The sequence below is a fragment of the Pholis gunnellus genome (assembly GCF_910591455.1).
Source record: "Pholis gunnellus genome assembly, chromosome: 1".
Lineage (NCBI taxonomy): Eukaryota > Metazoa > Chordata > Actinopteri > Perciformes > Pholidae > Pholis > Pholis gunnellus.
The window spans coordinates 18,640,461-18,666,348 of record NC_136528.1 but is presented as its reverse complement, the minus strand read 5'-3'; the positions used below and the strand labels follow the sequence as shown (position 1 = coordinate 18,666,348).

The 25,888-nt window shown below is 39.8% G+C and overlaps 1 protein-coding gene across 1 annotated transcript; it reads right to left on the bottom strand.

Moving 5' to 3' along the window:
- Nucleotides 1-445: 445 nt before the first annotated feature.
- LOC306698891 (chromodomain Y-like protein 2) lies at nt 446-25,888 on the bottom strand. Its single transcript, XM_079163386.1, has 7 exons — nt 25,772-25,888; nt 14,566-15,172; nt 10,116-10,333; nt 4,078-4,250; nt 3,768-3,978; nt 3,465-3,608; nt 446-3,349 (listed from the first exon to the last, which is right to left on the bottom strand). Exons 1-7 carry the CDS (start codon nt 25,793-25,795, stop codon nt 3,191-3,193), a joined length of 1,536 nt encoding a protein of 511 aa, XP_079019512.1. The 5' UTR covers nt 25,796-25,888; the 3' UTR covers nt 446-3,190.

The following is a 25,888-nucleotide window of genomic DNA, read 5'->3' as shown; positions in this document are numbered from 1 at the left end:
TAAGCTTGGATCATCTTCCTGCATTATTAGGTATCCAAAGGTCTTTTGTGTTTACTATTTTAGTTATTTCCGATAAGGCTTCAATACCGACAATTGATTGTAGCAGGCCTGTGATATCTCTTACTTCCTCACAATCAACACAGGAAACATCAAGTACCTCTGTCCAGCAACTGAGGTAAAAGACAAAGATGTTACCAGGAAACAGTTCAGAATGAAGCTCATGTTCTTTATATCTGAATATTTTATAAAATATTGCAATATTATATTGAGAGACAGACTCTCAACATGCATTTTCTTATTGATAAAATTATTTTTGCTTGATAATTATTTCTAGGAGGTATCGTAGGGGTTCGATAAGTCATGTTGGGTATTGGTTAGATTACTAGAACTCTATCGACAGACGCCTAGATAGTGGTTTGAAAAACGTTGAGACAAAAACACATGGTGAAAGCACTTTTTCTTTATTTGAAGCAGCTCACTCTACCCATCACAATGTATGGATCAATCTTTGACATATATTTTAATTGTAAGGCACCCCAAGGTGTGCTTTGAGACAATGTGATGAAACACGCATACATAAGACCACACACGATATTGTGTTTATAAAAGACAAAACACAGAAACCTGTCAAAACCACAGTCATTTGCAATAAATCATTGAGCAATAATGATTTTTTTTTGTTTTTTGTTATAGCTTATTTACTTCAAATTTCAAGCACACTTCAAACATGCTGAGGTGGGAATTTGGATAACAGAAACTAATAGTTCAAAACAAGTAAATAAATGCATTTGATATCTCAGGTGACACACTGAATATAATTTGTAATATTTTACATTTACTAACAAATGAATAAATACATAAAGACCCATGTGTTAAAGGATCAGCGATTAACGCTCAGTGGACCTGAGTAATGTACATTCTGTGGCCACATTAAACAGGTCACTCTCCTCTTCTCGGGACCCTAAAGCCAAGCAAGAGCTTTTGTGGCCCTATATAACTATATACAACTATATTCTTTTTCTGTTGGTATATCACAGATTTACCAACAGAAAAGGAGTATAGTTGTAGAAGCAAATGTAGGAACCCCTCTTGTAAAAAAACAAAAAAATCACCACTACTGAGAGATTATTTAAACCTATAGTCTTTGGTCACCAAACTGCCCGTTAGTTTCTTTAGGTGATTATAGATCTGGCAACTTCAGATCAATGACAACTTCAGGCGCACTAAAATGCAACCACAAATGATTTTATTTTTCATGAAGTGAATGTGTGCGGTTTAAAAAAAAAAAAATGTTAGTTGAGTACTCAATGACCTAAATGTGATAAATGCTTCATCAAATCATTGCAACCATGCCTTTCACCCAAATAAAACGGATGACAGAAAATCATTAAACAACCTGATGGAGCAGTAATGATCCAATATGCTTGAAATTGTCAGTTCTGAAATACACTGCACATCCAAACAGTTATCTCTAATAAATACAAAAATAAACTGCACCATTTCTAACAATACTTACAATGTTTATACAAAACATACCCTGGTATTCAGGCAGGCAACACATGTATATGTACAGTATGTTACATGCAATTAGTAACACATAGAGTCTACATTATATATTATTCTGTGCTGCATGTGTACCACTGCAAAAATGGACAAATATCTTCTGATTTTTACAAAACAATTTTCACAGACCTACATTTTTTGGAGTAAAAAAAAAAAATATATAGATCCCTACATATAATGCACATTGCAATACACAATTTCTTTAGCTCTTGAATCATCACATGCAGACAAAGTCGACTCCAGCTACACGACTGGACGGTTGCATTTCCACAATATAGAACACTGATAACTAGTGTAGTCACAATGTGATTAACTTGAGGATTATCATCACTTCTGAGTGCTTGAAAAAGTAATAACATGATGGTCACGCATTTCACACAATAACTATCTGCATCGATAACTAGAAGCCATGTAAAACATATATGAACCACCACAGCGCTGCATGTACAGCTACTATATAGAGCTGAAACTTTATGGGATACAATCCATTACTGATCCTTCCATGTCATACTTTAATTGGATCATCTGAAGTCACTTTGTACTCAACATAAAATGCCACTTGATTAAGAATGGACACAATTGTATATTTAGTGCTGGCATTCCCGTGAGGCTTCCAGCGTTCTGATCTGCATTTAAATTGAAAACAAGTCTCCCTTGAAAGATAAGTCCCAACCTAAATGATATTTAATTTGTATGAATAAAAGATGAATCAAACGATTGTGGTTTTTGTTGTAGTTGATAACTAAAGACAGAGGGATGTTGACAACAGGAGGATGATAGGTTATGTACTTATGCACTAATCACCAGACAATCTCATTAGTACATGGGCATTAATCTTGGTTTCATATAACAGAAGCAAATTAATGGTGATTATGATAATGATAACAAATTTACTGGCAAACAAGATGTCTGTTACATGTAATAAAGACTTTAAATGTATGAACAATGACTAGTGTGATGAAAAAGAACTTGCGTTTTCTTTCAATTATCCAGTGTTTCATGAGATTTCAAACAGTCACTGAATGTGATCCAGTGACGTGAATGAGCACGTAGTATGAGAGCATCTGGGCCGGTTTTCTTCTGTCCACAGAGAGGATGGAATGTGCACGTAAGGAGCAAGAAACAGCATCCTCATGCAAACTTTGATTTACACTTCAGCTCAAAACAAAAAGCAACGAAAGAAAACCCTTATATTCAGAAACTTACTCTTTTACACACTTGAAATAAATATATATTAATATATATTATCACGTGCTATCATACATACATTGATTTCATACCTCCTGATCATTTCATAAACACATACGTCTCACATATGTACAGAAACACTCTGTACCTCCCTGAAGAACCTCCGTCAGTGTTTATTTAAGCAATGCACATTTGGCCCTTTTGCTCTTAGAATAAACATCTGGACAGTTCTGGGTCCAATAAATATAAAATACAAGTTGATGACAAAGGAAGAAGATAATGAAGTTGTTGTTGGTGGACATGTAAGCAAACAGAACTCCAGAGAATCCCCTCTGCCGATGGATGGAAACAGACCCTTAATGCAACTGTTCCTTTAGTATGAGATCCGTCTGTAGATAACCTTTGTCCCACATCGATTCCGTTTTCCGGGTGTGGATGATCACTTCTCATACGCCTTGTTCTGCAGGTAACTGAAGAGGGCCTCGAGTCCTTTGGTTGAACACCACAGCTGCTTCAGCATCTGGCACTCTTTCTCGTTCACTTCCTCCAGGACCGACATGAGGATACTCCTCACCAGGCATTTGGATTCTTCCAAAACCTTTAAAAAAAACAAACACACACAGAAAGGGGAGAATGTCATTTGGTTACATAAAAAAAAACAACAACAAAAAAAAAAAAACTTTGCCCTCTGGGTCGTCTAGATCAGGACCTACCACTGCATTGCATGAGGCCATTTCCTTCACGCGCAGCATCACTTCTTGGTTAAACGTGGTCGGCCAGAAGACTTGCGACACCAGACCTCGACTGCATGCTTCTTGTGCTGTGAGTTTTCTTCCACAGAATAACATCTCGTTGGCCTGTCATTGGGGACAGGAGGGTGATTTCAATATGGCATGCAATCCAAATGTTTTGATTTGGGTAAATTCATACAGGGTAATCAGGTGGTTACAGGAAGATATATACATCAATTAGATAAAGTGGGGTTTGCCAAAGGCCTTGATAGTGCTGTGACCCACCAGAGCTACGCCCAGGATCTGGGGGAAGGTGTAAGAGGAGCATCCAGATGGGGTGAGGTGGAGCGCTGCACATGGAGTTTGGAACCAGGCCCTCTCACTGGCCCACACCACATCACACAGGGGCAGGATGGAGGCCCCTAAGCCCAGAGCAGGTCCGTTTATTGCCGCCACAATGGGTTTCTTGAAGTGGATGAATGCCAACACAAACTCCCTAAAGGGGCCACACAACAATCAGTACCAACTCTGTCAGTTCTAATGGCAAGTGAAAAGAGAGTCAGTGTTCACGGTGGAGAGATTTCTTCATTCTTACCGTACGGCATCTGCGATGCGGCTGCTCTCTTTTCTGCGGTCAGTGGACAGACGGCCAATCAGGTACGAGGGCTCCAGGCCACTGCAGAAAACTGTCCCCACGGAGCTGAACAATAATAATTTACTGTCATCAGCAGCTGCGTTACCCAGGGCTCGACACACTTCCTTCATGATCTGAAAAAGAAATAGGAGGCGATGCAAACTATATGCTAAACTCGGCTCACACATGAAGCAAGGTTGAGAAATAAGGCTCGACATCCACTCAAAAAAAAGGTAATATAATCATGACAAACACCAGGAATGCATGAATGCTTAAGAAAACAACGTTGGTAAAGTACATGTATATGGTACATATATAACATTTAAAAGTGAGATTTTGGTGGTGACTTTGTTTCTAGCATGTTAACGTTACTCTCGGAGCAGCTCTAACTGCAGATGAGAGGTTTACATGACAACTTGCCGGTCAGCTCGTTTCCTTGACAGCCTGATTGCGGCAATTAACTTGTAAGCTGTAGTGGGAGACCAACTGGATAAGTCAGAAAAGTTGTTCATCAGATGCAATAAATGACTCCAATTACCTTTTCTCTTAATTAATTCTTAGGAAATAATCAAAGGAATACCAAAGAAACGCAATCAATGGCCAGCACTTGCAGTACGATACCTCAACAATATAGCATTCTGTGCAGATAGAGAAAATTCAGCAGAGCATCGTTCAGCATCAACAAACAAGTTTGGCCTCGTCTCATGTGAAGAAAGAAGGGCAAGCCTACATTGTCAGACAGCCGACCTGATAAGAAGTCTGGAATCCCACACCACCACAGCACTGTCTGCAGTCAATCTGCTCACACTCTTGCTGCATTTTAATCAGATTATAACCCTTGACCCATATTAACCATTCAGCCTTAAAGTGAATTTAATGCTAAATGTCTCACAAAGCACATAATCTGTCCCCAGTTTTAACTGGATGTGGTGTGTGTGTGTGTGTGTGTGTGTGTGTGTGTGTGTGTGTGTGTGTGTGTGTGTGTGTGTGTGTGTGTGTGTGAGAATAAGAGTGACATTATTCAAGCAAGGTGAATTAAAAATCCTGCCCAGATACAGGAAGCAGAAATGGGCAGATGCTGGTTCCAGTCTGTGAAACAGAGAGGAAGAAGAGAGCAGAGAAAGTGACATTCGTGTGCAGTGAGCAGATGTAACGAGGACATTCATAGACAAACAAAGGTGGTATCCACAACAAAGAAACTTGCAACAGCAAGCATCAGCTCCTTCAAAATGAAATCACCACCTTTAGGGGTGGGTGTAAGTCAATCAATCAGGTTTTCTTTGTGTTTTGTTTTGTTCATTGAAGGTCTGACAGATTTTTTTCAGTTTCAGTTCCTTACAGTTAAGCTAATTTATGTATCTTTTGCATTTTCTGTAGGGCAGTTTCTGATTTCTCCAAGCAGACATAGCTCGTCTTTCTCTGGTGCTATACCCGTAACCACTCCCTCGTTCACTTATTCACTGCTCCCTATGGAACAGACAGTAGTTTGCTCTAGAGAGCAGTAGAGTGCCATGGAGATGCTTGAACTCAAATAAAATAATAAAATTGCAGACAGTGAATATGATGCACTACACAGTGAGTGGGGGTTTAGGAAACAGTCAAGTAGTCTCAGAGAGATCTAAGCAATTTCCAATTTGATATAGATCATTTGCCTATAAAATAAATAGTCAAATACTTCTCTGTTCATTTATATGCCCAAAATATAATGGCCGGTTATTGTATTCATTGTGTTGCTCGATAGAATTATCAGAAAGTCATACAGCACAGTGTTAAGTGTTAAGAAAGAGGACAATTTAAGAGCTCAGGTCAGGGAGTGTTTGGATAAAAAATTGTTCAGGGATATTTTTGAAGATTTTCGAGAGCCATTCAGTTGGCACATCGGCAGATTCTCTTGTTCCTGTAGCTTCAAAGGCTGAGCGACAGAGAGGGAGCTATCGGAGCTGTTTGATAAGCCCACAGCTTACGGGGCTTACTGTCACACATGAAAGTACACACATGTGCGCACACAGACACAGTTCAGGCCACTTCATTGCCTGTGAAGGACAGCCTGCCGTGCACACGTCGCTGTATCAAAGCAAGAACCACCCTCTATGGAAGATCTAAGACTCATCCTACAATCTGACGGGAGGAAAATGCTGTTCACTTAGATTTAGGATCCAGAGGTGGGTGATTAAGACGTATACCGTTATCCGTGGCTAAACTCACTATTATATTAACAGACCTCGAAGAAATCTGTATAAAACAAACTAATGTTTTCTAATTGTCAACTCGCAATAGAACACGTTTTCAAATGTTGACTAAATTTACAAACTAGAATTTTCTGGATGACATGCTTAATTATTAAATCAGCAGAGTAAATTGTACATATCGACCTGAATGACAAATGGCCTTTTCACTTTGCAGGATCAATATCAGTAAGTGCAGAGGAAATGCAACATAAAAGGCATGTTGATCGTGAAAACGTCATAATTCATAAATCATATCTTTATCAAATTAAAAAGAACACAAAATATTGCAATAGTTGTTTCCAAAGTCCCAAAGCAAAACGACTGGGTAAAGCCTCTACTGAACTGTGAAAGCCAGTGACTGAACACTTCTAGGGGGAATTTTAATGGCGCAGCTTGTTGTTGATTGGAGTGTGGAAATGACAACCAATCACAGGCTGGTAGATTCCTGCAGGCAGCCTCTACAAGTGGATCATCACAATGCAAGAAGCTGCAGCATCAGAGCTGAGAGCCATTCAACCACACTCCATGTTGCAGACATCCCACCATTATCAAGCTGTCATTTTTTTTAACCTCTTCATTGAGAATGGCTCATCTAAAGCAGCACATTGTGACAGTGGCAATCACAAGTCGACACATAATCACTCCAAAACAGGAATAGTGTTGGTTAAAATGACAGGCTTTGATAGTCCATCACTGAATTAATCACAGCACAACTCCTGAATGAAGAATGTACGGTTTGTTCTGCCACTAAATCTTTGATTGATATGGAGTTAGCAGGTGATCGACAGATTGCTGAGGAGACAGGAAGAAAACATGTCAAAAGCTAATGAGCACAGCTTGTAGATAACTGTTGGGACTTCACCATGTGGGTGGAACAAAGATAGAGGTCTGCATGTAAAATTGAAAGCCTAAACTGTGGAACGGCGCCAACTCGCCATCGGGCGTTAAAAATCTCACCTGTGTGTGAGGTTTGGTTCAAACCACAATGCTTTTCATTGGACGAGAGCCACGGGAACCTTAGGGAGTCCCTGTGACACGACCATGACATCACCAGGGCTATATAGACCAGCGCATACCTTCACCCTGTGCCGTCCAAACAACGTTTGTTATTTGACCAGCGAATTTAGAACTATTAGGTTTTTTTTTTCTTTAAAGACACAGACTGTTCTTAGATCCTGAAAAGAGAAACAGATAACTTGCCCCGTGCTCCCCCACTTTAACCTGCAGAAGGAAGATCACGGTATTTCCAGAATCTTCAAGTCGACATTTGCCGTTTTCTCTTTTGTCTGGGCAGAGATAGGTCATAGTGTGTTGGTAACCGTGTTTGGTTTAACTGTACTATTTACCATGTATTGTGTATTCTACGGACCACCGAGTCCCGTTGAGCTTCTTGCTGCTGTAAATCGTTTCGTTCCACACTGCTGAGCTTTGTTTTGTTTAAATCCGCCACCACGAGTAAAGTCGGTAGACTGCATTTTATCAGTATGATGAACAGAGTTTGCCAGTCGGGTTCCTGTGTGATCAAATTAAAAGGTACTGTGCTTTACTGCTGCGGTGAGGATGTGTCTTGTTTTGAGTGCTTTCTTCTCTTTTTTTCCTTCTCCTTTTCAAACTAACCCACACACACACATATACACCGTTACGGTGTGTCATACACACGTGTTGTGTAAGTGCGGCCTCCATTGTGTGTCTTATTAGCCATTAAATAATCGCAGCCGCTCCGCCATTGTAAGTCTCGCATGACGTAACCACTTATGGGACTATATATATATATATATATATATATAGTTATATATATATATAGTTTAAATACAACCGTGAAGTGAAAGTAAGAGTTCTTCTGTGCAGAGAGCATCAATATATCTTGTACTAAACAATCTATAAACGTCTGTTAATACGTCTGTTAATAATATATATATGCAATACATATACTGTATAGATGTATATCTCCCCCCTCTCTTCTACACGCATGCACGCACACACACTCCCCTCACCACGTGATTGCTTGTTGCTTTTAAGTAGTGTGCTTGTAATTGTATCATCAATGTTTGTTAATTTATATTTGATCAGTATTGTTAGAGATAAATAAGCTCCGTTATAGTGTCAAAGAGCAGTTTTCTGTATAGATTTTGTGTATATGTGTTGTGATGATAGCTAGTTGTTATAGTCAGTGCTCGGATTCAAACCTTCACTGTTCACTCTGAATTGTGGAATAGTACTTTGACTTTTTGAGTGAACACCAATTTTGAGACGTAATCCAGTTTGGTTATTCCTCCCTGATCTCAGGGTGGTGACCGGTTATTAATATATGTTAATAATCCTATTGATATTAATAATTGTATAAATATCAATAATTACATTTTCATACATAATAATAAACAAACCCGCTCCTGCCAGATCACAATATTACACACCCTAAATGCCTGTAGAGAAGACTCAGCTGGTCCACCAGCAGACCTAATCTAAAAATAGAAAGACCATGTTTACATGTACAGCTGGGCGATTTGGAGAAAATCAAATATCACCATATTATACCTCACTATTGATATTGCAACAATAGTGTAGGGTTGACCATTGATGCTTTCACAAAATGAGATGTTTGATAAATAATCATCAGTAACATGGATGTAATGATGGGGTAAAGGCAAATAACAGAACATCCTGGTAAGCTCAGAAAATGACATCACTTTACTGTAATGTAGCCTTTAAAACCAGGAGAAGACAACAGTTATGCCATATTACGATATTAAGATATCCAAAATCAAGATGGCATCTAGTCTCATATCACTATATCCATATACTATTGCTATATTGCCCAGTCCTATATCCATGTGTTTCATGTAATGATAAATCAACAATCTATCAATCATTTACTTAACACCTTTTGTACGTCAACATTTCATCGAGCACCAACATTTGTTTTCAGTCCTCATGGCATTTTATTATCGCAAAAGCAAAATTAATCATTTTATTTTAACAGCTGCGTTTGTATCTGGACAACATTGTAAAAGTGGTGCAAACAAGTGGTTGAATTGTTTGGGCCTCTTTCTGACCATGCTAAATATATTACATTTTCATGATTCTCCATCCTTCTCTGGTGGCGATCCTTATATCTTGTTGCTAACTGCCCGTTTGAACCAAATGATCTGACGCTAACTGGACAAAACAGAAAAGTTAGCGTCAAAGTTGTAATCCCTTGCAGAGATGTCAGTGTTATATCTACATAGCAAGCAGTGGACATGTTTAGAAATCTGGCCATTTCTAGGGGCTCCAGTTCTCTTGTAGAATAATTACATAATGCTCTCTATGAACCTTCTGCATCATTTTCTCTAGTTCAACTGACATAATTGCTGCAATAACAACAGATGGCATAATGCTGGATTACATGTACCCCTAATTACTTTACTAGTTTTGAGGAAATTCTGTGTCAGTATTAAGGATGCAGCCCAGGAGCTATTTCCTAACCTTCTTTTGCCGAGTACACACACTCTTTTTCAACAATGCCCTGTGTAGGATTCATGCAGCTCAATATATTCACACCTGGCAGCTGTCAAATAAAACCACAGTTTTCAAAAGTTGTCTCTTAAAAAGAGCTTCTCTGGAGCAGTAAGTGCACAGCTGCAGGGCATGTCTGCAACACTTAATGAGGAAACTTTTCTCATTTGCATTTCCCAAATGTTGCTCCGTGGCAACAATACATGCACTTGATACATTGATGCATACCAGAGAAACACAAAGACATGGCGGACAAACGTACATTCCGGATCTCACCTCTGGTGTCAGAGCGTTGTTGTCTGTGGTTTGGCTGGAGAGCAGGACGTGCGTGAAGCCTTCCTCCTTCCTGACCACGATATCCCGGAATCGACAGTTGCTCTCGTTCTGTCGCACGTTGTACCTGAGCCGCTTGTCGAACACGTAGCCTTTCTCCTCGGCCAACTTCCGCTTTACTGAGCTGTGTAGATGCATCTTGCCATTGGCCAGAGGGGAGCCTGACACAATGACAAAACAGGTCAGTCTTTTCAGACTTGTGTAGCTATTGGACACCTTCTGATGGAGTTGAAAATGAACACTCCCCCATGACAGAAAAATTGTCTGAAATATTAATAAAAAAAAAAAAAAACTGTAAAATGTTTTGTATTTTTCAACCTAGGTTGGTTAGATTAAGGTTGTAACTAAAACTACTGCATACTGTTTTTGTAATAAATATTTTAGAAGATATTCCTACATAACATTTTCAGAATTTGTGATGTTATTGCAGCATGAAACATATGCGACTTGTATAATATAACATACGTTATTAGAAAAAAAAGAAGTTTGGATCTTTTATTTGCAACAAAAGAATCGTCATTAAAAGAAACTTTGAATGGAGTCAGATATATGTACATGCACACCAAGTGTACACTGTTCAGTTGTCCTCAGGGATGTTGATTATTTTGAATTTGATAGTTATTTTCTATATTAAATTTACTTTTTCAAGGAAATTTACAGCGGCATGTCACTAATTTACCAAGATAGCAATCACCTATTTCTGAGTCATGTGACAGTATTTTCTCTGCATGACATCTTAGCTGTCACTGCGGGATTTGATGAATTTAGACTTTTGTTGATTGCATTAATATTTCAAGCTTGGATACCATACACAGAGCTGAATATATTTGAGCCGTTTTGTGAAACTTTCCACATTTGAAGTCATTACTTTTCATCATTTTCAGGCCTTTTCGCACAGAGAAACCTTAACGTATGAGTGCAATCTCTAGAGAACCATCATGAAAACAATTCACCTACATTCCAAAAAAGCTTACTGTGAAAGCTGAGTAACCCAATCTCTCTGCACTGTCATCAGCTGAATGGATGAAAGACTAAAGAACCATGAGTTAAGCAGTGTGAGTCCTTGATCTAAGAAATAATGATGCAGTAGTAGGAAACAACAACACAAATAAGCCATACATCACTCAGGAACACAATCAGTTTTTCTCACCGGAGCAAAGTGATAAGTGATGTGATGCCTTTTTTAAAACAGTTCTGCCAACGTCAAGACTTTACGTAGACTTTATACTACCGAAAAGCCTTCAATGAGAGCCTCATGAGTCTGTGTTTTTAACCATGAGTGATTTCAACATGAATAATGTAGTGAAGCTTCAGTCGGCCCTTCAAAAATCAGTAGAACTTCACTTTTGAGTTGGTCACTGATAGAAACAGCAATAGCAAACTAAATGAGAAAAAAACAGGTCATTTTCTCCGAGGGTATTACAGAAACAAGTAATGGTATTACAGCTGAAGATATGAGAAATTGCCATTCGATGTTCAAATTCTCAATAAAAGGTCTGCAATGTATCATCCCTCTCTCAAACTCAAACATATAACAATTCAAATTACAGTTCAACTCGAATAAATCTGGGTTTGTTCCTCTAACAAACAGAATTATCTGGGGTTTGACTCTGCACTGCAACATTTATTATGAAAGTGAATTTCAGATGAAGAGTCTGTTTCAATTCAAGTCTACAAAGGAAGACCATAAACAGAGTTTTTAGTGGCAGCAGTAATTTGAAATGGTCGTAGGACAAGAGGCTGTGGCTTTGGTCTCACTGACGGTGCTCCAGACACGCGACAACACCATGCTTTACATTTATGGGCAATCAAGCGGTGCTTTTGGAAATTGGTGCAGAGTGCTACCATTAGCTAGCTGACTGTCACGGAGATGCTAGCATCTTAATCATTGTTGTAAAATGAATGACATTTGCAACATCCATGTGTGTGTGTTTCCAAAGCTTATTGGAAGGTAATGGTATAATGGCAGAATGAATTGATAGCCCCCTTAGGTTATGGAAAGATTTTAAGGAAATGTTTCATGAACAAAAGTCAAACCAGCGTCGAGAATGACACCTGCTTGTTGCCGCGATGCAGGCAAATATATGGCACTCCTTTTCTTACAAACCTTTGCAAAAAATAAACAAAATAGTTTGACCTTGTGTGCATATTCTGCTGCAGTCGACAATCACAGAGACACCCTCTGCCAGTGCGGCAGATTAATGGGTGGAGCTGAGGGTGCTGAATGAGGTGAGCGGGTCGTCTTTCAAGGATTAGGTAATTAGGATCCATAATGGCTGCCAGACCAATAGCCATTAGGTTAGGTTGATCGTCCTAATGTTCTCACATAGAGAGGACATGGTCTCACTATCAAGTTGTGCTGATTTGAAATGAGTTCACATCTGACGGACTCTTCTTAGAACTTTAGAGGACATGTTCTATTTTCAACTTCACATTCTGGCCATGAGTTGAAAACTTAAACTGAGGTTTATGGGAGTTTGGAAATAAACAGCATAACCAAAAATCATAGATAGAGCATCATAAGCACATAATTCATACCAATATACACACGCTAAAGATACCCGGCACCAAGAGGACAAAACATTCCTTTAACGGGTATTATGGACAGTGAGAACGGACAAACTCCATATTAACTTTACCGCTGACATGAGTGTATTGTTATTCGGATATGAATGAAAAACCGTTCTGATCTGGATTTTCTGTTAAACAAGCCGTGAATGACTTTTCTAACATGCATGTAATGATTAACTATAGTGGTGCAGGCCATGGACTGTGCCCCAAGAGAGAAATTTAAAGGTGCTATCAGCTGCTCCTGTAAAGAACCGTAGCGGGAGCTTTTAAGAGCGTGTCAGCACAAGTCTCTATAAAAGTGCACCTGTTAAAATATACTGAATTTATCCATCATGAAATAGAAAATACTCGTCATGGAAATCAAAATGTCTAAGCATGTAGCTGCCTTACATATGAGGAACTTTTCAGTAGCTATCATTCATACCCATATAGAAAAGTCCACCCTCCACTACATTGTCCATTAGAAACAAGCCGGTACATCTGCATGGTTGATGTTAGCCATTGGCTAATTTTAGCTTACCCCAGATATATCAAGATGTGACTCTAAATGTATGACAGCTAATAAGCAACAATACATTGCAGTACAGACAGGCCAAAGATGTAGCTGAGGTCATTTAGAAACCATAGTCACTATTACATAGATTGCTCACAGTTTCACTGAACTATTACAATCGCTGAAATGATGAAGTTGGAGATTCAGAGTTCTGAAATCAGACTGGGAGGGCTCCGGCAATTGTTCTATGTTATAATCGTAAAATCACCCCTCATATCTTCACAGTTCAGTTCTTTATTTACTATATTTAAGATAAAAAATATGTTTCTATAATGGTAATTACTGGTGTTTACTTTCCATTTTGTAAGACAAACTGGCAACTAGAGCAGTTGCTATTTGAAATTGAAACCTTTGGGATTTTAACAAAGTTAAATGATTACTTCATGAGAATTAAAAAAAACACAAACCAGGGTATTTACGTCATTGTAGCATGGTTATTGAATATCCACCAACACTCTCTTCTTATATCATTTTGTCAATGTTTCAACTGTAAATGCTGATGTCTCTAAACTACCCATTTAGTCATCTGTGTCATGCTGTTATTACAGAAATGTCTGAACTAATCGTGGTCATTAGACACGCGCCTTTTGTCAAGCTGGGGCCTTTAAAAGGGAGACTATGTCACTTTTAAAAGAAGTGACAGTCAAAATGAAAAGTTGAATTCTTGAGCAAAAAACCCCAAACAAACCCCCACACCCTTGTTCAACTCAGTACAATCACATATTTTGCCGCTACAGCTTTTCGTGGTCTGGTATCTAGCTGAACCAGTAGCTCATGGTGGCTCTCGTTAACACACTTTAGGTAGATATTGCTGTGTAACTGACACTAATGAGTCAGTTTGCTGACTTTATGACTCCTCTACTTGTGCTACTGTTACATTTTATCCTGTACTATTAATGTCACTTTCCTGCACTGTAATTGTGACTCATTTCAATTTGTGATGGTTATGGGAGATGGTGTCTGTTAAAGGGCGCTAAAATACAAATATTGGATATATACAAAAGTGGATAGTTCAAATCATCATCCTTATCTAAACATGTGGAGTAAACTACTTGACTGTTGAGTAAGGTTTTGTTCCAGAGTTTGATAAGTAGCTATTTGCATTATTCCAAATATTAGCTCGCTATATATGGCTCGCTATAATATTATCATATTTTCTTTATCATATATTAACCATCAGATGACAATGTCAATATCTGTCCAAAAAAAAATAAATCCTGCACCACCTGAGCTGTATTTCTCATTTCATTCAATCTTTAAACAACTTACCTAGCTCAGCGGTGAACTTCTGTCCAGTGGTCTCCATGCCTCCTAGTTCTCTATCCACTCTGTCAGAGGGCAGTCTGTGGGACCTCGCTGCAGTCCTGTACATGAGAGGATCCATCTCTCCATTCTGGAGTCCGTTATGAGGAATCCTCACAGGAGGAACAAAGTGAGGCCCTCCCGTTGGAGGAGCCTTATACGTCATGACTTTGCCAATTCTGTCCCCTAAAGCATGTTTCCCAGGTCCAACACCCACCTTCCTCTGCTTCTGAGTGGGTCCTGAGCCTCCACTTCCAATCCCTAGAACAGCTCCGACTCTAACCCCAACAGCCGGGCCACAAGTCCTTTTCTTCTTTCGGGCCTCGGACCGAGCTCTGGAGTTTTCTGTAGCAGATGGCTGGCTGGTGATGAGGAGCTCTTGGCGATTTTTTGGAACCTTGTGCCGTTTGTGTGAGTGCAGTCTCAAGCTGTTGAACTGGTCAATGAATTCCTCGCAGTGCAGTAGGTGGTGCTCTGGCTCCCATGTGTCTTCCTTACTTCCATAACCTTTCCACCTTATCAGGTACTCCCACTTACCCTTCTTGTTCCGCCTCTTGTCCACAATTCGCTCCACCTGAACGTAGCACATTGAAAGGTAGAAAAAAAGACAGTATTGTCATTACTAAAAACATTTTTATTATACAGAATAACTAGTTTTTCCACTCTCTAAACACTACTGAGTTTAAGAAATAAAGAAACATAAACTGTATGTACTGATTAACCTGATCAGGAGAAATGTTCACAGTGTATTAGACAAAAACCGTTACATGTTAAATAATTTGCAGGAATAATGGCATTAATATACACACACAGCTGCATTGTGGGTCTGGCAGCCACAACATTGACGTTTGCTGTGATTCATGATCCTCTGAGGTTGATTCCTTTTGTTTTGGGCAGTAATGGCACCAACAGGCTAAACGCTATAATTGGGATGATCACTTCAATTTTTTTAATATATATATATGTTCTATATATGTTCTATATATATATATATATATATATATATATATATATATATATAGAAATATATATAGAAATATATATATATATATATAGAAACATATATCTCATGATGTATACAGTAAATAATGGTGTATTGTTTAATGTGGAATTGTATTTTTGTGTTGGATCATAGACATTGCTCGTGACTGTCACATCTTACAAAAAGGTACATTTTGTGACATATGTCAAGTCTAAGATAATAGCTAATTCCCTGCAGAAGAAAGATAAGAGACCAGACCAGAGCTGCAATGAGCTGCAGGCTGCGATCATGAAGAAACCTTAAACATCAACTTTTTGAGGTCAAACACAAACTGGAATTGCCTGTGTATTTTACAATTTATAATTCACAATTATATTAGGCCAGCAGAGACCACAACACATCAGCAAATGTTACTATTTCACACAGTCCCTTAAAGGGATGGGACGATATAAGTGACTTGGAAAAGCTGTCTAGCTCTCGCTGTCACGGTAGAAAAAGAGAGAGCGAGAGAGACAGAGAGAGTGAATGAAGAAAGCGAGAGGTGTGTGTGTGTGTGTATATGTGTGTGTATGTGTGTGTGTGTTTCACCCCTCCCTCTCTGGGTCAAACAGACACACAGACCCACAGCTCTTTACACATCCATGGTGCAGACAGAGAGCAGAGGAGAGACGGAGACAGCGACGTGACCCGGTCGCTATGCTTTGATTAAGTCCTCACCTGCGCACTGCTATTGGCTGGGGGCTTCACACCCACTGCCCAAAGGCTGATGCCCAGAAATAAACACAGCAAAATAAGAAGCAAAGAGAAATACTGGCACTGGGTCTTTGCTGATACAGACATTGACACACACTTGTGATTATTTCTATACATTGTTTTTAGGAAAAAGCTGCATAATATAAAAGTGCAGGAGTTATCATGCAAGAAAGAACAGAATCAAAACATGTTTCATTTTATTTTAAATGTATTTATGTATTCATGGAGCCTTGTTATTACCTTATTTAAGATTCTAATATTTTTACAAAAAAAGGATGTTCTCTACAAAAAGATGTGTGTCCCATGCAATAAAAATATATTAGTTTCTTAACAAATTGTAAGTTAAAGTGATTGCTGTTTGCTTTGGCCATTTTAAGAGCTTTACGCATATTTTGATGATTATCGGGATAATATCGCATTTATTTTGGCCAGGATAACCGTGACATCATATTGCCCCATGTCTACTTAATAAACCAGGTTTAAAAAGTAACAGTAACCGGAAACTACACAAATTCTTAGCTAAATGTAAAGCAAGTATAGAACAAAATTGAACCTAAGATCTCCAGTTCAGTGGAAATAAAATAGAAATAGTCAGGGTGTCTACCTCCGTTTGTTTGTTTTGTCGGTAAAATTACTTAAATTCGATAAATGATGGGCTATAACACCAAAACGTGTGTTTTAATTAAGGTAATCGCTGTTGTTGCATAACAAAATAGGACAATTACATATTCCATCATTTTCTAAAAGACTTATTACTATGATAGTGTCATCTACAAACTTCACATAATATGTGTGTCTTATCACTCAAATAATCATGGTTTATTGTGTTTACTTGGTTAAATTTGCACTCCAGAAGACTCTGAATGAAAGATTTCTGGATGTTCTTAAGTACATACGCGCCTCTTTTAGACACAGGATTTGGATTTGGACAGACACAACTTGAGTCTTTAATGTCAGTCAATAATGTTCATTCAACAGGTTAGAAGTCAACTCCAAATGTTAGGTTTCTATTGACTGGTAATTGATATACACTATATTGTGACTAGATATGTTAACTCACCCATTGTACCATTGTTGACACATCTCAGGCATATTGCACGCAGGTTTTGGTTGGATACATAAGGTTTCTTAACATTCCCTCATTTATACCGACAACCATATGACTTGCATTATAAAAAGAAAATCACACGCAATAACATCCTCAGACCTCATGTAAGGCTCTTCTGATTTTACAGCAGTCTTTGACATTTACTCTAAAAAGCTGTATTCAGCATGTATCTTCAGTCATTAAGACGGGTAAGTTTTAGTCAGGGTCTGTTGAACAATACTAGGACATTTATACATATGGGCCATGACTCTGATGGATGATGGTTGGAAGATTTCATCAGAGTCTTAAGTGCAGCTGTGGTAATAACTGCTCGTCGTGTTCTCAGATGTGCTGCCCACATTAACAGGAGTAAACATCCTTTGATGGGTGAGCCGCAGGGCTGTCACAGAAATGAGCAGACGATTAGGTTGCCTACAGTCCCAAACAGTGTCACACCTAACAGCATTGCAGAGAGAGACGCATGCAAAGTAAGGAGAGAAGAGAGGGAAGGAAAAAGCTTGGGGTAAACTTCACACAGACGGGAGCGGTTTAGAAACACTTGATGCTTCAAGCAGCAAACAAACTGAAAAAGGCTCCTTCTACAATAAGCCGTCTAATTTATAAAGCACTATTATCGTGTTAGCACAAGGGATTCTGGGTCATTTTCGTAGAGACCTCTGCCCATAGTGAAAAGCCTGAACAATCAAACGTGTTTCTTCTTCCTCCTCTTTACAAATTAGCAAAAAACTAAACTGAGCATCACGGCCAACATATGGTATGTGAGACAGATGACACAATTCTAACTGGAGGCAAGCAATATTCAAAGAGGGAACAGACTTTGACAACAGATGAAGAAATTGTTATTTTATGGTTGTTAGATCGACAGACAAAATTAGCATCAATACAGGTTATGACAACAGCTGTGCTGTGTGTTTGACTGTATTGACATTTGAAATGAACGTTCACAAAGAGGGTTAGAGGCGACCAAAGGTTGTCTTAACACTTTGCTGCTACGCATACCCAAAACCCTCCCTGGACAGCTTAAATCATTGTTTTGCATAAAAAGGTCAGGTTTTCTCAGACACACTGTAACACCAATTCCTCGCACACTCTGAAAACTATTTTTGGAAATCTGTTTTTGGGGGCGAGAAATGTGGTGTTTTAGAGTGGAAGGGGGGGGGGGGGAGGGCTGAAATGGAAAGAAAGAGATGGATTTACAGATTTAACCGCCTATGTGTGGACGTACTCTTCTAACACCCTCACCAACCAGTCCAGCTCTCCAGTCCAGTTCAGAGAAATTACAACATCCAAGCCACACTAACACACTACCGAATGACCAAAACCTCTGAAAACATTCAGCCACACGTAATCACCATCATATGCAAGTAACACATATTATGAGGATGTCCCATGCAGTGATAGACATTTTGGTTGAGTTCACTTTTTGTTTTACTTCCAAATGAACATTTTCAATAACTGGGTTCAACTGGGGACTTAAACCCTGTTTATGTTATGTAATGCCCCCTCATAATGATGAGCAAGTGCCTCTTTTTTTCCTTCTTTTTTTTTTGTTTTGGTTCTGTGTTACCACTCTCATAGTGTTGTTTCTGGCCACAGCAAGCAGCAAAAAAGCTCTGATAAACTGACTGTACGCTACCTGTCCAGCACCAAATAACAGATAAAGTTAGCGACGAGTATCTGGTGAACACGGTGGAGAATCTAGCCGCTTAAGAGCCAGCTGTTTCCCTCAAGAGTCAGGAGTATTGAACCTAAATGGCCAGATGGCCAGAAACACCAAATGAAAGCTAATGTTGCCTTGTTGCTGAATGAGAAAATGGGCAACTGTTTACAACACATTTACCATAAGAACGTTATAAGGTGATAATATATTATTGTTGCATTTACAGCTTGTTGAATTGACCTCAAATGACAGTATATTGTCATAACTACGTGTTGTGACTGAGCAATGAATACTTTTTACAGACACAAATCATTTTTCTTCTCTCTTATGTTCATACTGAAATGTCCGGTGCCCATTTCTAATAAGATCAAAGCTTCTCTTCTTTGCCGCAAGGCTGAAAATCACCATCATCTCTGTCATTAAGGGAAACCTTTTGGAGACATTTGCATAGAGATCAAAGTATGGTTGATCAATGAAATCAAGGTTTTATACAGAGATATTTACAGGATGCCACTTTACAATTATAGGCCAGTATAGGAAAAAGGATGCGTCTAGTCCTGTAAAAACGGGTTGCCGCTAGTGCTGTCCATGGTGCTGTTGCCTGTTCTACTGGTGGCACGTCGTCTAGTCCGCTTTCTGCTGGGTAACGGGCATTAGCCGACTGTCTGCACTGAATTGAGGCCTTTGGGATGTTTTTTCCATGCTGTCCTCAGCCTTGAAGCATAATCTTCTGCTGATGGACTGCAAGGTGGGGAATTAATCTGCCCTCCCACAGGAACTGGGTCAGACATGGGGGGCTACAGAAGTACTCTAGTAATAAGAGTATTTGCGGAAAACTCCCCCACCAAGGCTGATTCCTCATCCACTTCTGCAGTATCTGAATGGGGACCCCCCCAGTGAGTAGTTGCCATTATGAATCCCAAAAATTATACATATTTCCACACAAAAGGCTCAGCCTTTACTGGCGCAGGGTTGTCTCCCACATCGCTTGATCGAAAAACAATCCATTTTGTGTCCCTGCATCCGAGGGATCCGAGCTAGCTCACAGTGGCAAAACCGTCTCTATTTACAGTCTATGGGCAAAACACGTTTGTCTCTACCTGACGATGCGTCGTGATTAGCATGGGGACATTGAGGCGCTTATGACCGGGCCTGTCGGGAGAGCGTTCCCTCTCCCGAACCCACTCAGGCACAGAGCTGCTTCAAACCCTGGTAGCGCGCCGGTGTCGCTGCTCCCTAGACAGCTGCACTGCAGGGATTATCTATGTGCTCCTTCAGATGAGCGATCCCCAAGCATGAGGGGCATTCTCGATGAGCAGAAAAAAAACAATTTGCTTTTTTGACTGCCAAAAAAAAAAAAAGCTTTAAAAACGGCAGTCCACAAACCAATGGGTGACGTCATGGTGACCACAGCTACTTCTCACATACAGTCTATGGTGAAAACATCTCCTTCATACAACTGTGTTTACGAAAGTTTCTTACCCAAAAATGAATTCTACCAGATTATATTACTATAATTTTTAGAATTTACCTTCACCTAATACTCATTTTTACTGAATAGAGCTTGAGCGCATCATGTAAATGAAAATCCGTGCAGGACTGTGCTTACCAGCTGCTATAACATCTAACGTTAACTCGTTCCCCTCCGGCCGATCAAACCACGGATTTGTTGTCCAAAATGTAGCATTATCTGGGAAAAAATAGGGTGCGTCCCCGGGACGTGTGGATTGAGAGTTCGCTGCGTCCCAAACACATTTTAATTTGGCCCTGGCTCGATGGGACGCCGGTAGTCTGTACCCTTCTCAGAATGTTGGCATCGACTTGATCACGAACCCCAATTGCTTAATCTTTCTTTCTAATAAACATTTGTTAGTTATATATAGCCCTATATTCCACATATTTTTTTGCCACCACAACCCTCCTTTTGGCTCTTTTGAATCCCACTTGTGCAATATTTTACGACTGGTTTGCAGAGTTGGAGAATTTTCCACACATAACTGATGGTCGCAAATTACGTAACCCGAGTTCATGTCTTCTCCTATTACTTGTGGAATCCTCCCTTAAATGCATACTCGATGCAATGACTGACCCCAACCTGGTGCATCTGTTTGACAAATAGAGCGCGCGTTTTATTTAGTTACTGTAGTAATTGTTTTTACGCTGTTTTGAAGCATATGCATACAATATTTTCTTTGTAATTAGAAATTAGTACACTAATGTCAACTGTCATCGACCTGATGTTTCCGGGGAACATGTGTGCTGGTTGTGCATGTAGCTTGGGTCTTACTTCCTCATCTTGTGAGTTTCGCTGCATTTGATTGGTGCAAATTAGCACGACTGAGTGTGGTCAGACCTGTGCTCTGTTGCACCTGTAAGCACACCCAGAAGTGATGTCAGGGTGTACATTACACACCTGTCTCGACATCCCTGACAGACTATTGTATGTTCCTCTTACTATGATTTGGGCTAGATGATGCTGAAACAGCATTTGGCAGCTGTGGGAGGATATGCCCGCCTCGATTCTTCAAGCTACTGAAGCGCCAAGTGTTACTAAGCCGCTTTTGTCTGTGTATGCGACTTGGGCCTTCTATCTGCCTTCTCCACTTTTGTTTTCCTTGCAAGCGTCTCTACTATGCTGCTTTATGGTAAAGTGTGACGCTATCTGGGACCGTAAGCATTCAAATCTCCTGTTCATTTCAATGGCTCCCCTGCAGTTCACACATCAAAGGCTGTTTACTCCTGTTAATGCAATCAACACTTCAGAGGAAATGATGGGTAGTTATATCCACAGCGTCATTAAAAACTCTTTTAAAACTTTCCAGACATCCTCCGTTTCTGGTTTATCATACAGCAGGCAATGTCAGGTCCCCTCTAATTTCCACTGAAATAAATCTAAAAAAATCCACTGCCTGCCAAAAGGACACAATTTCCTTGATCTTGTGAATTTTCACGATTGTGTACCTTCATATTAACCAGCAGGCTTCTGATGGAATCTAGCACAGAATAAAATATTAAAGTTTTCCTCCTGAAGCTGGATATATAGTAGTCTTACCGTAGATACCCTATATACTAACTATAACGTAGTTTTCATACATGCAGTGTTGGATCGATGTGATCTAAAGGGTTTGTAACAGACATTTCTTTGGTAGCTGTGTGTTACTGAATAGGAGAAGACTCATTTCTTCAACATTTTAAATTTTGTACTTCAGTCTCTACCGGCAACGTAGACTTGCAGAAGAAAACACAAGCAGCCCACGCTGACCAATCGCAGTTCTTGTTTGTTTGTGGTATAACAAAGCAAAAATTGAGACCAGCTACAACGAACTGGCCACTTCCAGCCCGATTTCCCTACAGACCCATCTCCAATCTCTCTTTTCTGGCTAAAATACTGGAATACCAACTCAAACCCACCTGGACACCAACCAACTCTATGAACCATTTCAATCCGGATCCCATCACAGCACAGAAACTGCCCTGATCACCAACGACCTCCTCCTTCCCTATGATGACCACTCCCTCAACATCCTTATCCTGCCTGATCTCAGTGCAGCCTTAGGAACCATCAACCACTCCATCCTCCTTACCCGCCTTGAGTCCTCCCTCCACATCACTGGCACAGCCCTCTCCTGCTTCAGATCATACCTCTTTGACCACCACCCGTTCATTAGCATCAATAAATTCAACACTGACACAGCCCCAGTCTCTCAAGGTGTCCCCCAAGGTTCAGTGCCCGGTCCACTCCTCTTCATCACTCTTTTAACAGGTGTTGGTTGTAAACAAAAAAGATTTATTTTATTTTATTTAGCCGTTATTTAACCAGGTTTGTCCCATTGAGATCAAAGATATCTTTAAGCCTTCGACGTTTCAAAAATTAACATTTAATATAAAAGCACATACAATTGATTAACATTAATTTAAATCAAATAAAACATTTGCACACAAACATCCTAAACTCAGTAGATTTCACCATAGTTTTAAACTAGTTCAGGGTTATTGTATCTTGCAGTCTGTAAATCGAATCTAAAAGCTTACTTTACTAATTTAGTTCCGATTTTGGGAACAACAAAAAGCAAAAAGTCATGATTACGGACGGTTCTGAAGAATATGGGGAACCTCAACTTAGGCTACATTTATTTAAAAAGTAATTAGGCTCTCTATGCATGCATGTTCAAGCATTGAATGCGCTTAGTAAACAACAGGTGAGCAGTGAGCATCTCTGAACAGCAACTGATCCCAGCAACTGTTGTCTTGTCAACTACATTGTGGAATTGACAATGACATTGTTCCGTTTATTCACCGTGCAGCTGCCTCAATGCATTTTACAAAGTCAGCAGAAAACCTTACCTTCATCGACAATTTTGCCAAACTGCTTTCATACATCAGCCACCAGATAGCTTGATGTCATGATATCTGTTCAACACAACTTACTACCCTTTTCGCCATTAAGATAGAGAACAATGACCTAGTATTAGGACGAGGCACGCAAAAGATCAGAGTGACCGTGAATTTTAAGAACGCTCAAAACTGGAGCTCTTACAGACTGAATACTGAATTCGGACACAACCAGAGGAATGCTGAATTTTACCCAACGTGGTCTCAGCCTCTCCCACTCAGTTCTGGAGGTCAGTGCTCGCTCATCCCAAAGCATTTGTGAATATCTTCTTTCTAAATGATTTTTCTTCTAACTTCCTCTTTTAAAACCCTCTCTTACAGCTCCATCAAACAAACCACATCTACAAAACATTAGTAGCTGGTTTATTGGTGCTGGCACTCCCTGCACATACTCTTCAAAATCATTATTGCCATACAGTCCAACAACAGAAAACACTGTTTTCTATATTTCAAATGTTTTTAAATAAAAGCTGTATATGGCACCAGCAAACTCTGGTCAGCTTATCAATTCTGGTCACCCTAAACAGAACTATCACCGATGGAGCTGTTGTCATGTCAGTAGGGAAACAATCCAAAGACTTAACAGACCGTTGATGTGCCATGCCTGCCAACGCATTGTTACCAACACAGAGAAATCACATTTTGTGAGGAATAAACCTGTTTAACGCTGATCAAACAACCAGCTCCACAGAAAATGAGTCAATGTCCAGTAATCACAGGGTAACATGCCACACGAGGCAGGTTGCACATCAAACCAGCTGCTTGTATGGGATGAACAGCATTTTCAAACTAGTAGTCAAATTGAAATACAAAAGTACTTTATTGTGACTACTTCATTGACGTAAGGCTACAGTCACACATCTCCATACAAGTCAGAGGCTGACAATAATGGTTTTCCCCCACTTAGCCTCTTCGTAATTACTGAATGATATAACTTGCACGAGGCATAAGACAAACAGGTTTTGCAGCTCAGTTAGTTTGTATGAATGCATGAAGATTTACCCAACTGAAAGAAGCCTAATTAATTAAGCTGAAAATACGCAGTTAAAATCCAGTTTGTAATATACTGTGAAGGAAAACCTTTATAAAACTGTCAATAGCCAAAACACATGAACTCAAGGGGCCGGGGATGTATTAATATACTTCTGTCAAATCTATAGATTTTATTTCTTTAGTCCATGGATCTTCTCATTTGCAGCACTGTGTTCATTTTCCAAATGAAATGGGTCTCTTGGACAAAGAGCAACAATAAAAGAAAAACATATTACAGTATGCAGGGCTAGCTGTAATGACACAGTTTATAAACCTGGTCAACCTATTGCCTTCTAAAAGATGTCCTCCTTGACTCATCATAGTCTATGTTTGTCAATGCTGTGAACAGACAGTGTTACTTCAACACTCATTAGAGGCTCCCCAAGTTACTTTTTCAGATATACATTTTTATGGCATGTCTGAAATGTGCAATTTACTTTAAAACATATATAACTTGTTTAGTCGAACTATATTTGTTTGACCTAGTAAGTCACCAGACAATGACCCACCATCTCCATGACCGTAAACATATGACACCATGTCAGCATAACACAGGCTAATGACAGCGAGGGCTTAATCCAGTGAATCTGATGTCGAAATCCGGCTTCATGTCCACTCTGGCAGCGGGTCCTGAATGATGTTGCGCACGAGGGCAGCGTGACCTTCCTGCTGCCCATTATGGCAACTTTTACGCTAAAAAAAAAAAAAACTGTCGGGAGTCATAATTCAACTAATTTCGCACATCAACCGTGAGAGAAGCTCACGCGGACTTGTTTGTACCGCTCGGTAGAAATAAACTGGTGTCTCGTCGCATGTGCCAAACAGCCTGCGAAACAGTCACACCGCTGGAAAGGCTGTGATGACTAAATATATGTTGGCATGGCATGCGCACCTTGAGAACCATCACTCCGTCTGGAGCTATTCACCATGTTCGTCCGCTGAGCGCTGCTGTCACTTTACCACGACTTTCAACTCGGCGGCAGGCTGAGGAGTTCAGCCCCTAAAATGACACATTATCTATTTACTACGGCCGTGAAGAATTACGTCAAAAGTATATCAGAAGCGACACAAAGTATGAGCAGAAATGAACGAACCTCGTCTTCACAAAGCACGAGAAGGGTTAGTTTCGCCTGTTAAAGGGCTTAGTACACCGCTTTTTACAGACGCGACGCCCTCCCCTTTACTTCCTAATTCCATTATTCGTCAATATTACAGAGCATTTTCCCTGGACAGGCTTTTATCCTACCTCGTAAAGGTCTCCTGAAGCCATTGTAGGGTGCGGACTCCGGCGGCGCGGCGTTCTTGCCTGCCTTGTTGGCTTCTTTTTTGGACCCTACTCTCTCGGTGTTTCGGCGAAAGCCCC